This window comes from Dunckerocampus dactyliophorus, chromosome 13, assembly GCF_027744805.1.
Source record: "Dunckerocampus dactyliophorus isolate RoL2022-P2 chromosome 13, RoL_Ddac_1.1, whole genome shotgun sequence".
Classification (NCBI taxonomy): Eukaryota; Metazoa; Chordata; class Actinopteri; order Syngnathiformes; family Syngnathidae; genus Dunckerocampus; species Dunckerocampus dactyliophorus.
In genome coordinates, this window is record NC_072831.1 from 2977948 (window position 1) to 2994096 (window position 16149).

The 16149-nt window shown below is 39.2% G+C and overlaps 1 protein-coding gene across 5 annotated transcripts in view; it reads left to right on the top strand.

Moving 5' to 3' along the window:
* shtn1 (shootin 1) overlaps positions 1–16149 on the top strand; it is a 39278-nt gene that overhangs the window by 8757 nt on the left and 14372 nt on the right. For all 5 annotated transcript variants that reach the window (XR_008573356.1, XR_008573357.1, XM_054795747.1 and 2 more), the window contains exons 4-9: positions 1169–1263; positions 7133–7289; positions 8436–8533; positions 10018–10099; positions 13821–13915; positions 14011–14157. Coding sequence is in view for 3 of the 5 variants with exons in the window: in XM_054795747.1 (XP_054651722.1) it covers positions 1169–1263; positions 7133–7289; positions 8436–8533; positions 10018–10099; positions 13821–13915; positions 14011–14157 (674 nt within the window). In the remaining 2 variants the exon portion in view is untranslated. The remainder of the gene's footprint in view (positions 1–1168; positions 1264–7132; positions 7290–8435; positions 8534–10017; positions 10100–13820; positions 13916–14010; positions 14158–16149) is intronic.

A 16149-nucleotide genomic window follows, 5' to 3' on the forward strand; every position in this document is an offset into this window, starting at 1 on the left:
TTCAAGCTCATCAGTCTGGCAGTCATACTTTCTACTGAATTAGATGTTGATCTGAAAAATCTCCTTATCGGAAAAGGCTAATGTACATCACAAAATTGATCCTGTCACCACTGGATGGCGCTGAGACGAATTCAGGAAGTGACCTACGTATACCGTCAAGGTGTTGTCGTCATCATTTGCACCAATTATGATGTACATCCGACCACGTGGAGCCAAGTTATTAACGTTTACAGTTTTGTTGAATGTTCAAAGGAACATTCAAATCAAAACATCAAAGTTTCTTATGGACCAGCCTAAAATCCTTTGCAAAATAACATCGGCCATCTGTCTAGTGTCCAATGATGGCCCATTGAGCTCATTTGGTCAAAGTCCCTAGGAGGAGTTTGTTGAAATGCAACCCCTGGTTGCCCCAGTATCACCGCCGCAGACCAAAATGGCAGACTTCCTGTTTGTTTGGGAATATTGGTTCTTGAGACTTTTTTGTGCGTCCTGTCAGGATTGATGCCTCCACCAAATTTTGTGACGATCCATGAAAATGCTGGCAGGGCTAATTTTTAAAAAATGTAAAGGAATTTTGGGAGTTTGTGTTTGGGACCTCTGAAATATCAAATTTTTCGCCCCATTCTGTTGAGCTTTCATGCATGTAAAAAATGTGATTGAATTGGTATAATAATAATAATAATAATAATAATAATAATAATAATAATAATAATGATAAATATAGCCGTTTCAATAGGGCTAAAAACAGCTGCAATCTTATATTAAGTCAAAGAGGAAAAAGTTATATTCTAACTAGAAATAAACTTGTATTATTATAAGGAGTATTATTATGAACTATTGTTTTAGTAGCATAAAGTTGAAATATTAAAGAAAAAATGTTAACTTCTTAGCTTGCTTTACAAATTATCAAAGTGGCAAAGTTGCATCCTTTCATTTTTCACTATGTGGCCCTTGAGGGAAATAGTTTGGACACCCCTGGTTTAGCAGCCAAATGAAGATGAAGCACTGATATCTATATAGATCCATCAATAGAAATTCACATCCACAGTACTTACTGTAGATTTTGGTCCTGCTACTACCGTTTACATTGGCACCCATGTCTTTATGATATTCAGGCACGCTCGCTAATGCCTTATTGAAATGACTAATGCACGCTTCCATTTCCCAGTTTCTAAACTGGTGATTGAAGAGGTGGCTGCCATTCAGGAGAAATTGGAGATTGAGAGAACATGCAGAGAAAGTGCAGAAGCCCTGGCCTCCAAGGTACATGTACAATCTTCAGTATTTCATGTCTTTTTCTTCGGTATGCTTTATTGAAATGTCCTACCAAATAGGAGTACAGGAGAATGATGTACGGATGAACAAAACATTTGTAAACAAAACAAAACATTTGTAAAAGAAATCCAACAACAGCAGCATACAATTGGTGTGAAAAAGTGTTTGCTCTCTTCCTGATTGATTTTTTGCATGTTTTTTCAGATCATCAAAGAAATTAAAATATTTGTCAATGACAACACAACTGAACACAAAATTCCATTTTTAAATGAAACTTGTTATTATAAGGAAGAAAAAAAATCCAAACCTACATGGTCCTGTGTGAAAAAGTGATTGCCCCCTGTTAAAACATACTGTAACTATCTCTATAAATCTATCAGTGTGGAAAAGGTTATAAACGCATTTCTAAAGCTTTGGGACTCCAGCGAACCACAGCGAGAGCCATTATCCACAAATGGCAAAAAACATGGAACAGTGGTGAACCTTCCCAGGGGTGGCGGACCAACAGAAAGAGCGCAGGGACGACTCATCCAGGAGTCACAAAAGACCCCACAACAACATCCAAAGAACTGCAGGCCTCACTTGCCTCAGTTAAGGTCAGTGTTCATGACTCCACCATAAGAAAGACACTGGGAAAATACTCTGTGGTCTGATGAGACAAAAGTTGAACTTTTTGGAAGGTGTGTGTCCCATTACATCTGGTGTAAAACTACAGTAACGCCGCATTTCAGAAAAAGAACATCATACCAACAGTAAAATATGGTGGTGGTAGTGTGATGGTTTGGGGCTGTTTTGCTGCTTCAGGACCTGGAAGACTTGCTGTGATGAATGGAACCATGAATTCTGCTGTCTACCAAAAAATCCTGAAGGCCGTCTGTTGGTGACCTCAAGCTGAAAGCAACTTGGGTTCTGCAGCAGGACAATGATCCAAAACACACCAGCAAGTCCACCTCTGAATGGCTGAAGACTTTGGAGTGGCCTAGTCCAAGTCCTGACCTGAATCCTATTGAAATGCTGTGGCATGACCTTAAAAAGGTGCTTCATGCTGGAAAACCCTCCAATGTGGCTGAATTACAACAATTCTGCAAAATTCCTCCCCAGCGCTGTAAGAGACTCCTTGCAAGTCATCACAGGCGCTTGATTGCAGTTGTTGCTGCTAAGGGAGGACCAACCACTTACTAGCTTTAGGGGGCAATCACTTTTTCACACAGGATCATGAGGGTTTGGATTTTTTTTCTTCTTTAATAATAAAACATTTCATTTAAAAAGTGAATTTTGTGTTCAGTTGTGTTGTCATTGACTAATATTTACATTTGCTTGATGATCTGAAACATTTACTGTAAGTGTTACAAACATGCAAAAAAAATATGGAATCAGGAAGGGGGCAAACACTTTTTCACACCACTATTTTCTGCTAGAAGCCAAGCATTTTTGCCCCTTTGGTTCTTCTTTTCTGTCCTTCTGTGGATTGTGTCAGAAATTGCTTTCATTTCTTTTGATAGAGAGCACAATTTAGGAGTCCTTGCTAAAAAAAAAAAAAAAAAAGAGTGTTGTTATCTGAGAGTGATGGAGCCTGGGACATAGTTAGTGCTTTGCAGCTTTCTATGGCTGAACTATCACTATAATCATTTCTCATTCACTTCTTGGACAAAAGCTCTTCTCGTCCACCACATTCACCACATTTTGGGAAGTTGCAGGGAGGAACAATTGATGGTGAAAATTGTCCTTTAGGCATTTTTTCTTGCTTTACCAAATGCACCTCATTGATTTGGCTCCTTTCATTACGCTCCTACTTTACCTTGCCTTGTACCTCAGCTCTTTTTTACAACTTCAAACATCCTGAACTGGTGTACAAGTCAATGTGTACAAGAACTAACCAACGGCTTTATATACTCTATACGTCTGTCTCCCGCCTTCATGGTGGTTCATTGCTTTCTGACTCCACCATGAGAAGTAATTTTCCATCAAGTAAGATTCCTTATTCATACATGGAATATTTTGGTAACTAGAGCATAGAAAACTTGTTTACCACCTTACCACCTAACATTGTTAGAGCCCTCTTGACATGAAATAACACCCCTATAGTCACCTTTGCACTCCTATTACCCAATATAGTAGACATAATAAGAGAAACTAAAACTTTCAAATGTATTCCAGTGCTAGGGGAGCTGAGTGGAGGAGGGGGGGCGGACAGGAAGTGAGGTCGGGGGTTCAGTGTTGAGTTTTAGCTTGGCATGGTTTACGGCCACAAGAGTAACCTGTGTTTTTATTATGTGTATCAATTGTACACTACTTTATTTACCAAGCACATCTCCACTCAAACAGTCTTTATGCTATTTTGTTCCCATTTGTCATGATATCAGGGCAGAAAGTCTGAATTTAACAGTTGTAATTAAAAAAAACTACTCAGAGTTGAAGCAAATATTCTTTGAGTCTTTGGGGAGCTACTCAAAATCAAAGCCTTGTGATAGTATCACCATCATAAGGCTTTGTGTTCATTTAACAACCACACACACAGTGTTTGGAGGACAAGACATCATCAGTATCATGACAACAAGACAGCTAAATTGTTCAGTGACACTTGAAAAAGTTAGTACGTACCCCATGAATGTGATATTCACTTCCCGGTGGGCCAAAAACGAGCTCCCAACTAACCGCATTGCTTGTTTGTTTTAAAAACCAAATGTCACTGTGCTAAAAAGTCCCATTTAGAGTCCCGAGACCAGAAACCAGGCAGATAACTCTAGCTAGCTAGCTTGCTGCCACCACTGCAAAAGTGCAGCCATTGACAACTTGGATTTGCCGTCGCACGCTGATCGATTTCTGTGATCGGCTTTGAAAAGGCTTTTATCGGCATATGCAGAGCACGTGTTTTTTATGGAAATCGACCAATGTTGATCAGTGGGCGATTGATCGGAGCATCCCTAAATGAAAAATCAGGGGTTTCCAAAGTGGAGCCCAGGGCTGTTTTTTTATTGGCCCTTGCCACATTGTACAAATAAAAGTACATTGAAAAAAGCACACAAAAAAAACGTTCTTTGGCTCCATTGTGGATGATTTTACAGCCGTGATGAAAAGAAAAGCAGAGACTCGGGGTGAGAAACAGCATTGAGTTCAAGAAATAACTCAAGACAGGAAGGTGGTGTCCGTGTTGATGTCGCTGCCGTGTGGTGTCTTTGGCAACAGTCACTTCTTCAATGAAGGTAAAAGTAAGCTCAAATTTTCATTCATCCATTTCATTCCTCTTTTATGTGCATGTACAATTGTTTTATGCATGTCAAACTATAATTGTAAAAGTGTAAAAACTTCTTTTGTGTCAACATTTTTGGCTTTCTGGAAGGGATGAAATTCATTTCCATTATTTCTTATGGGAATTTCTTATGGGTTCGCGTACGATCCAGTCGGAGTCAGACCTTCTGGAATGGGTTAATGATGCTAACCAAGGTTCCAATGTACATGGTAACTGCCACTTTGCACAATGACAATCAACACAACAGCTCAAAATAAGACTGGAAATAATCCACAGTGACCAACTGTGAGTACATTTGCATGCATATTAAAAGACGCATGATTGAATGTGATCAAAGTTGTAAAGCATAGCTGGAAATGAGACTTATAGATAAGATACCACATCATCAATTGAAGAAGTCGTCAAAATGTCATTCTGTGTTGCGTTTTGCTTGAGGGAGTCAGTAACTTTCAGGGTGCCATGTAAGAGTTCTTGTTTTTTTCTTAACAATTCATTTCTTTTCTGCAATGACATGATTGGAAATTGCATCCACATGATTTCTTATTGGCTACATAGTTGTTTTCCTGAGGGATGAGCTTGTGACTAGATAAATATGGATGCCCTGATGATTGAACTTTGAATATGGTAATGTAGTACGCATGCCTCATGTTGATCATCAGAAAATATCTAAGAAATGCTTGATGCAAATACAAATCACTTGAAAAAATTATTATGCATAAAAGGAGAGGCAGTGCTTCCCTCTATTAGGGTCTGTTTTTCAATACCTGATCATCGCTTTTGCATGTGTCCTGCTATTATGACTGATTGCGGGGAAAAAGAAAAGAAAAACATCTCATCTGCCCCGTCAGTCACACTGCTGTCTTATTTTCTTGCTAGTTTTTCTTGGCTCTTTTACCAAAACTCTCACATTCCAACTTGCCTTGGAAACATGAAAGCATTTGGAATATGATGAGCATGAGCATCTGACAAAGCAGAGCAAGGCCAACATAGCCAAGAAAGCATGGGACTTAAGGAAGCAAGGATCGTGCACCACCATACAGTATAAGTGTCTAGCTATGAAAATGGTTAAAAATGCTACTATGCTAATGTTAACATGCCAACAATGCTGACATGTCAACATTAGCATATTAACACCTAGCGTAATTAGTGGTAATTGTTTATATGTATGTGTCTAGCCATGAAAATAGCTATAAATGCTAGTATGCTAACATTAGCATGCTAGTAATGCTAACATGCTAAATGTCCCCAATGAGTTGAGAATGTTGACTTTGGAAGGGTCTGAATCGGTTGAGAAATGTGGAAGTAGTGAGGAAGTCTTTAGATCAAAGGCATTCTGCATTCTCTTTAGATCAAAGATAAAAAAAATGGGAATGTCAAGAAAAGTGGGAATTCTTGGTATGTGGAAAATGGCATGGATGTCCTTATTTAAGTTGAATGCTTTGATGTTGGAAGGGTCTGAATCGGTTGAGAAATGTGGAAGTAGCGAGAACTCTTTAGATCAAAGGCATTTTGCGTTCCAGAATTAAAAATGTGGAAATGTTTGTGCTGTGGCTAATAGCACAAATGTCCTGACTTTGTTGAACGACTTGATGTCGGACTGAGGCAAAGCAGTTGAGAAATGTAGCAGCAGTAGCAGGTAATAACTAGTTGTAGGGAAAAGGGTGAATTTTGGGAACATTTTGAAGTTTGGCTCACCCCCAAAATGTCATCAGTTCTTCCATATCCCATTTCCGACAATTCCTGAAAATGTCATCCAAATCCATTCAGAATTTTTCAAGTTATTTTGACCACAAACAGAACAACGCCAGCAAAAACACAACCTTGGCGCTGTGCTTGGCGGAGGTAATTAGCGGCTGCTGTGATATGGACAGGATTTAATAAGCTCTGCTTCGTTCTGCTCCTTTTTAGACATGCTGAGCAGTGAATCTGTGATGTATGTGATTGTATGCATGTTTGAAAGGAATCAAACTAGACTAAACTAAGCGAATAGATGTGGAGACATACCATCATTCCCAAACTATAGAACGCACCCATATTAAAGCTGCACCCATTCGTCCATCGGTTTCCATGCCTGGCTGGCGGCATCTAGCTTGCTCGTTTTTGAGCTACAAGTGGCTATTAGTTTCATGGAATACATCGATCATCGATCATCATTGCGAAGTGTCACTCAGCAGTCTTTCTCTCTTGTGATCATGATAATGCTTATGACTTGTCTTCAAAGCACTAACTGCTGTGCACGTGAAACACGCCGTGTGTCCAGCTTTCCACAGCGATGCTATCACAGGGGTCTCCAACAGGTAAGCTGGCAGTAGCTCACCAGCTGATGTTTGGTCGTTCACCAAAGAATATTTGCTTTACCTCTTAGCAGAAAATAAGACATACTGTATATAGTTAGAGCATAGAAAACCTGTTTACAGCCTTCAAAATGTGCTTTTTAACATTTTTAGAGACCTCCAGACATGAAACAACATGAAATGTGATTTTTATGCCCCACAAAACCCTAGTTTTTCAATAAAGAGTCATGTTTCAACTTGACTGAAAGGCAATTATGTGATGATTGGAAAAGAATGAACATATGATGAAGATGCGTATGTCTCCTGCCTGTAGTTGAATCGACAGAAGCGTTCTCTGAAGAGGAAGAGCGCGATGCTGCTGTCTCAGGTCAGTCCACAGACCATCAGGGAGATCAGCCTTGACGATGAAGAGGAGGAAGATGAAGAATTTCCTGACTGCTCATCAGCTCAGTGCCAGACCAAAATCTCAGGTGCCTCACGTCTCACTACGTTTATGCTCTACAGAATTATGAGGAAACAAGATTGTGTTTAGTTTTAACATTGACACAACACAAACACAAGAGAGCCCACAGTCGTCCCTCACAATATCTCGGTTCACAAATGAATCAGTGATGGTTGTTGTGCGGTAGACTGTGGTCTTCCATTAGCCAAACGTACGTAAATACAACTCATATGTAGTATTGTGGTCACTGGGTGGCAGTAATGACAAAAACATTGAGACATTAGCTTACATGACACTGCCTTAACACGGCAAGGTGTGTCCCGCATGATCGAGTGGAAAAAGTAACCCTCCCATTCCGCGTGGAAGCGGTGAGTTTTTGGCTTCTTAACTTTACAAGAAATACGTTGACTGGCTACGAACTGGCTAGCTCGCTACATTGCTTGCTAACAGCCGTCGTGAGTCCCTGCAACATAAGAATTATGCAATGTGTTGTAAACAATGAAGAGTAGGAGTGTAAAGGTGACTATGGGGGTGTTATTTCATGTACCTCTGGGCAGTCCAGGTAGATTGCACTTGTGGAATATGACAGCACTGCAGGATAAAGGCTTCCTGGCAGCTTAATGTTTGATTTTTCTCAATTATTTGCCAGTTGATTTGCATCTTTTTCTCTCGACACCTTTCTTGCGACCATTTTGTGCACTTGCAACAACACATTTAATGGTTCTGTGGTCACATCCTAATATCTTGGCAATTTCGGCAAATTCCAGAGTGCTGCATCCCTATGAAAGATGTTTTACAGTTCTTGACTTTTCAGCCCGTTAAATCTCTTTTCTGGCCCATTTTGCCAGAGGAAGAAGCAAGAAGCTGCCTAATTGTGCACACCTAAAAAGGGTGTTGATCTCCTAAGGCCACACCCTCCCTCAGTACACACATGCACATCACCTGGTATTCTTACAGCCAATAGGCATTCAAGTTTATTCTGCTTGGGCTTGGAAAATATGCGTAAAAATGAGAGTACGGTCCAAATACTGACTTGCCTGATAATTGTGGACATGGTGTACATGGCAGACCGACTACTTCGTTAGGTGCAATGTTGTTTTTGGCAAATTTAGGCAAAAAGTTGAGTGAACAGTTGGAATGATAGTCAAAGTGGAGTTATCGTTGTTTGTTTCAGAGCTGCAAAGTGTATTACAGTTGACACTGAGGAAGAAAGATGAAGGATGTAATGATATCGCAACGCTGACGGAACAACTGGAGGAAACCACACAACAAGTGAGTGCTGGTGTCATTCTTCTTCTTCTTATTGCTAATATTTAGGATGGATTTCTTTGTTTTTTGCACAATCATGTCGTCAAAGAATATAGAAAATGAAAAGTCTGTCATGGAATGGGCTAATGGCACACTTTATCAAGCAGTTTATTCTTTATATTGTAAAAAAAATAAGATAAAAGTTGATGATTAAGGACATTTAGTATGAGATATTTGACTATTAGATTGTCATCTAGTATATAAACTAAGATATGAATGTGTTGTTGAGATAGTCTAGCACAGGGGTCACCAACGTGGTGCCCGCGGGCACCAGGTAGCCCCCCACGACCACATGAGGCGCCTGCAGGCCTGCTTTTCATTCAGGTTTTCAGTTAATAATGTGACAACACTAGAAAGAAATGTATTCTGATGTATTCTGAAATGTATTCGTGTGGATACCAGCATTTTGTGAATGTTTTGGTAAAACAAGCATATTTGATTTTCTACAAAAATGAGTAGCTCGTGGCCATTTTCATTTTCTAAAAGTAGCTCTCGCAAGAAAAAACGTTGGTGACCCCTGGTCTAGCATATAGTGACCTACGTTGGATTGCCTTTAGCATCTTTCACTCTTTGACGTGGAACATGCAGGTGCAGCATCATACGACACGCTAACACATCCAAAGTGTGAACTTCAAAATGCCTCCGAGTCTTTAAATGGTGGAAATGGGTCAAGTAAGAGCAGATTTGAACTCCTCTTTCTCATTTGTCAGTGCTTTTGGCGCAGGAAGGCCACCGCGTTCAAAGCAGAAGTAAACAAGCAGTGGGACATGACACCACCAAAAAACACTCGTCAGTCAAGCAAAGCATGAACAGCCCTTTACATTATTTGTTGTGTACGTAGAATGGAAGGGCAGTATAAGCTCCAGCCGGACTGTACCACAGTATATCAGCGCAGTCCTATTTCTGTAAACTGTTCTTCAGCACTTTATTTTTGTCATTATAGTGGTCAATATTGATTTTTGCAGCACCCTGTTTTCATTTCACTTCGTTGCTGTGTGTTTATTTACCATGTTTGTCCCAATGGTATTTAGTCAGATGATTTGCTTGAAGAGTGAATATTTGAGTGATGGACAGTTCACCTCACCAATGTCTACTTGTTGTACATTTTGTGTGTTTATTTACACTAAGCTCCATTTTGTGTTGAGCTGTGTAAAAAAAGAAAAAACAGGATGTTTGCATAAAGCAAACATATTGTCCGGTCTCATGTTGATAGGTGTATTAAAAACTTAAAAATGATCTTTCAAAGGTACGGTACACTTATTATAGATTTTTTTTTTTGAATTATTTCTATCTGTGATTAATTGTGATTAACTATGGACAAAATGTGATTAATCGCAATTAAATATTTCAATAAATTGACAGCCCTATAATATAATAAAATAATTTTAAGTTTGTATATATTTTAATCCATTTGTAAATCAAATCTCGTCTTTCTTTTGTACTTGCAGCTGCTGAAAGAGAAGCGTGACAAGACTGCTTGCATTGCTGAGATGGAGCAGCTGAAGAAGCTGCTGGGGAAATACAACACAGGTTAGTTAGTTAGTTAGTTAGTTAGTTAGTTAGTTAGCATGTGTGCTGAATATGAGCATTGCTCACCATGCAACATTGGTACTGCTTACATCAGGGATGTCCACACTTTTTCTAGCGAGGGCCACATAGTGGAAAATGAAAGGATGCAACTTTTTGTAAAGCATCACATGCTAAGAATGTGCATCATATGCTAAGATGTTATATGCCTTTCAAGAAAAAAACTGCATCTCAGCTTTGTCATATAGGTAAAAAGACTTCACTCTTTGCTCCTTTTTGTTACATTTTTGCTGTTGTTGTTTTTTTTTTTACATTTTCCAAATATTTTGACTTTCTTCTCAAATATTCTCGGAACATTTTAACTTTATTCCCGTAAAAACTCATTTTACGAAAATTCTTTTTTTGTTTCTGATAATATTACAACTTGAACAAAATAACACATTTTTTGTTAAATGTTTCAACTCTATGCTACTAAAATGACATCATTTTTTTCTTGCAATATGATGACTTTATTGTCGTGAAATCCCAGCTGTTTTTGCTTCTGCCGGCGTGTCAGTTTGTTTATTTCCTTCTTCATGCATTACTGCTGGTTTCATGCCTTTTATTTTGTGTTACTTCCGTGTTGCTCCGTTCTGTTTCCTGCCGCTTTTACGTTTCTTGATTTCACACACCTCATTTAGGTTTCGATGATGTAGTTCTGCCTTTGGCGTCTGTTCTCTGCTGCTACATGATGCTTGTTAGCGTGGTTCTGTCACCAGATCCTTGGTTATGCCTAGCTTGATCAAGTAAATACTTTTTGCCTGCATTTGGGTTCTCTGCATCCTGAAGTCGTCGCAACATTACTCCATGCCTCACGTGACAGGTTTTTCCCATTGTTATGTGTTTTTTACATCAGCTCTCTTCGTATGAATTTTCTTCTCGTGATGATGCCTCTATTCCCGTAATGTTTTTACATTATTCTCATAATTAGGATTATTTTCCATTTTCCAAAAATTGCAATTTTATTCATTGTTTTATTTGTTTTTCATATTACGACTTCAAAAAGAAACATCTTTTGTTAGTATTTCAACTTGATGCTATTAGAATGAAGTTATTGTTCCTCATAATATCACAACATTATTCTAGTAAGTTTACGACTTTTTCTTGTTAAATTGCTTTTTTCTCTTTAATATTTTGGCTTTAGTCTTTTAAAATGACTGTTGATTTTTTTCATTTTTGCTGCTTTTTGTTGTACAGTGTTCCCTCGCTATAGCGCAGTTCACTTTACGCAGCTTTGCTATTACACGGATTTTTTTTGTGTGCAATTTTTAACAGCGCATTGTGTTCCGCGTCCTGATTCGCTATGGGAGAACCCGCATTGTCTTCTGCGTCCCGATTGGCTAAGGGACTGTAGACCATCAATCAGTCTCCTCCATGCCAGGTGTCCTGTACAGTACAGAATGCGTTCAGCCTGACAAACTGACATACTTTTTCCATCACCAGCAGTGTGGCTCTTTAGTTCTGTATGTTTTTCCCCCGACAAAACTCACAATGTGGACGACACGCTCTGCACCGACAAAGGCACCTGCAGTTGCACCCAAAAGGCAGAGGAAGATGCTAACCATTGCACAAAAAGTTCAAATTATGAACATGCTGAAGGAAGGTAGAACTTACGCAGCTGTAGGGCACCATTACGGAATAAATGAATGCTGGGTTCGTACCGTAAAGAAGGAGGAAAATAACATAAGGACGACAGCAGCAATACATTTGAACAAGGATGCAAAAAGGCTGTAACTGTCCGCAACAGGACCACGGAGAGACCACCTCTGCGGATACCGGTGGAGCAGAGGCGTACATGAACAAATTTAAAGCCATCATCGAGGAAGGGGGATATAAACCTGAACAAGTTCTTCAATGGATGAGACAGGCTTATTTTGGAAACACTACATCGCTGATTCAGCCCTGATTCAACCAGGGCCTGATCCGCGCTTACCAGGCCAATCTATATGCGCAACATATATATTTCCTCATGTCTGAGAAAAGTGTGTGGTGAGGGGTTTTACAGCCTTTAAACATATAGAACAAACGAAAATACGTATCCTGCAAACGAAAAAACATGCACTGTAAATGTGAAAAACAAATATAATAAATGAAAAAACATTTTCTGTACAGGACAAAACATGTACAGTAAATGAAAAAATATGTCATGAAAGAAAAAACATATAAAAAATTTTTGAAAAGTAAACTTCTACTACACGAATTTCACTTAACGCTGTTTTTTTAATGGAACCTAATCCTCGCGTTAAACGAGGGAACACTGTATCATCATCATCCACAATCCTTATGTGAGACATGAACACACGTCTTTCTCTTTTCCGTGCGTTCTAAAGATATAAAAACAGCTAAAAAGAGTCAGCTAAACATTCACGTAATGGGACACACCTATTAAGCATTCTGAAAAAACCTCCAAAAAGCGCCAACCAGGTTCCATTTACGTAATGTGACCTGCATATTAACCAAGCTACAGCAACGCTGCTGCTGTGTTTTTGTTTTTGAGTTTGGAAAAGTTAACGCTAGGTGTAGCGTTCCTTTCTATGTTGCTATGTGAAATCAATGCACCCAGGAAGGAAGTTCCCAAAGTACTGTAAGTATTGCATGTTATCATGAATGTACCTGTTACTACATGCTCACAGCACGGATAGAAAACCATAAAACCTTGTTGGAGCTTTTTGGAGGTGTTTTAATAGCAGCCTTTCTAGGCGGAATAGGTGTGTCCCATTACGTGCATTAATTACTTACCTCTTTTTACATCTTAGAACGCACAGAAAAGAGAAAGACGTGTGTGTTCATGTCTCACATAAGGATTGTGAATGATGGACAAAATTCCAAAAAAGTTCACTTTTCCTTGAAACATATTTGTTGTGTTTTTCATGTTTTTGAATCACTTTTTGCCACCAGCAGCATCCATAAAAAAGGCGTGCACATGCATCATGGACAATTATCCAAATTAAATGATGATGTTACCTAGCCCCGCCACCACACATAGATCGCAGTCCTGTGGGGTATGTATGTAGGTCATGATGGGGCTGCAACTAACCATGATTTTCTTAGTGGATGAATCTGGAGCTTGTTGTTTGAATTCATCAAGAAATGGATTAGGCCCTGGACCCCCTTGGTGTCCAAACTACGTTCTGGGTGCCATCTTTGGCCCGCAACTTCTTTTTTATCGGCCCATGGCACATTCTAGAAATTAAAGTAAATAAAAAAATAACAGCAACAATGGAAAAAAGAGCAATAAGGTGTAATAATAGGTGTTAATACACTTTTTTAAACCTTTTTTACAAAATAAAAAGTACCAAAATGGCCCCCACATCCTTGAAATTGTCCATATACCCACATATGGCCCTCATTGGAAAAAGTTTGGACACCCTTGCCTGCCCTAGACGGACCAAATCAATATGAAGCCAACACACACACGGTGAAAGGGGGCAAAAATGTCCATCAGTGTTTTCCTGAGTCAAAGCTGATGTGTTGGAATAGCTTGCTTTACCTAAAACGCAAACATTATAGCTCTGCTTTCATGGATGACTAAGCACATCACAAAAAGATTTACATGTTTTTTTAAATCAAAAAAAGCATTCACGGTATAGCCAAGTAGTTGTGGGTTAATTGTGTAATGTAAGCAGACTAGTTATTGTAGCTGTGGTTCGTGATAGTGAGTAAATAGTAGGGATGTCTTGTCCAGTGTCTGAGCTTGCTGTGGAGGAATACGAGGCCATACAGGACACTTTGACGCTTGAGCAGGATTTGCGAGACAAAGCAGAGACGTTTGCCAGAGCCGTGAGTTGTTTTTCTCTACCATTTCTCATTTAGCCTGCGGTGTACGCATGTAACGTTGTCTCTTACTACGGCGTGCTGGTCTCACGCCTTTTCAGATGGTTGTTGAGCAAAAGATGCTAAAGAGACAGAGCCAGATTCTGATGGAGAAGTCCTCACCAGACCAAGCTCTGCAGGAAGCACTCAGCCAGCTCACCATGCTGAGCAGAGATTGGGAAGCACAGCGGCTGGAGCACCACAAGCAGGTCTGCATGGACACTGCACTTCAACTTATTAATACTACACCTCAACCTATTAGCAGTACATCTCAACCTATTAATACTACACCTCAATCAATTAACACGACACCTCACCCTGTTAATACTAAACTTCAGCCTATTAATGCTACACTTCAACCTAATAATACTACACATCAACCTATTAATACTACACATCAACCTAATAATACTACACCTCAATCAATTAGTAGTACATCTCAACCTATTATTACTACACCTCAATCAATTAACACGACACCTCACCCTGTTAATACTAAACTTCAGCCTATTAATAATACACCTCACCCTATTAATACTACACATCTACCTAATAATACTACACATCAATCTAATAATACTACACATCAACCTATTAATACTACACATCAACTTATTAATACTATACCTCAACCTAATAATACTACACATCAACCTATTAATACTACACCTCGCCCTATTAATACTACACCTCAACCTAATAATACTACACCTCAACCAATTTCAACCTACTAATACAACACCTCAACCTATTAATAATATACCTCAACCAATTTCAACCTATTAATACTACACATCACACTATTAATACTACACCTATAATACTACACCTCAGCCTATTAATACTACTCACTGGCATGGCTCACATGGTGATTATGGTAGTATTTCACCACTTTGCCAGGTGACAAAAAGTGGAAATCTAAGCAAGATCAAACATCATAAGTCAAGATCAAAAGTAATAATAGTCAAAGAAATCGGAGGATATTTACATGTTTAAATAAAAAAAAATGAATCAAATAGCAAAATAGTTTTGGATGAATTGAATAATTGTTGCAGCTGTAATACTGATTTCATATAAGCAACAGAAGAAGAACATTTAATTGATGTTGGCATACTTTTTGGTTGCGGTCATGATTTCCCCCTGCGTCACACAAGTAAGACACAAAGTGAATGGAAGTGAAAAGATAAGGTGAGAGGTAAAGGCCAGCATTGAGAGCCTGACCACCATGAACAGCCTCTCACCTCACATGTCAAACAATTCAAGCTGAGAGGGATCACTGATCTCTCCTGCCGCTACGCACCAGGTGAAGCCTTGCCTACCTTCATTTGAGGAACAATTAGCAGCGACATAGCAGGCTTTATGGTGCAGATGAGTGATTGTTAAATGGCAGCGGTGCTATTTAGAATTACCAGTCCTGCAGCAGCAAGACACAAACAACACAAGTGAAACAAAGGGAGTACAGTCGTCCCTCGTTTATTGCGGTTCATTGGTTCCAGACCCGACCACGAATAATGAATTTCTGTGATATAGGATTCCATGTGAATCAATGGAATATTTTCATAGTTAGAGTATTGAAAACCTGTTTATGACTTTGTAAATACACTTTTTAACAGTATTAGTATCGCCCGGCGTTACTTCTTGCGCGACAGTTTCTTTCTTTCTCTGTTTATGTCATAGTTTTCCTATCCTCATATGACTATCACTTTTTCTCCTCTGCAAACTTTATTATTAACACTTTTACCTGCACTAGGTTCCCATCTCTGCATGTGACTTCATGACTATGCAGCATTAAAAGAAAAGTGCACATTTTTGGGGGGAATCATCCACGATCCTTATGTGAGACATGAATACATGTCTTTGTCTTTTCTGTGGGTTCCAAAGTTATAAAAACAGATAAAAACAGACAGGTAATTCATGCACGTATTCATACACTTATTCCAAAAGAAAGGCTGCTATTAAAACACCTCCAAAAAGCTCCAACAAGGTATTATGGTTGTCTATCCATGCTGTGAGCATGTAGTAACAGGTACATTCATGATAACATGCAACATGCAACACTTCCTTCCTGGGTGCATTGATTTCACACAGCAACATAGAAAGGAACGCACCACCTGGTGGTGTAATATGCAGGTCACATTAGTGGAGCCTTGTTGGCGCTTTTGAGGTTTTTATCAGAAGGCTATAGGCGGAATAGGTGTGTC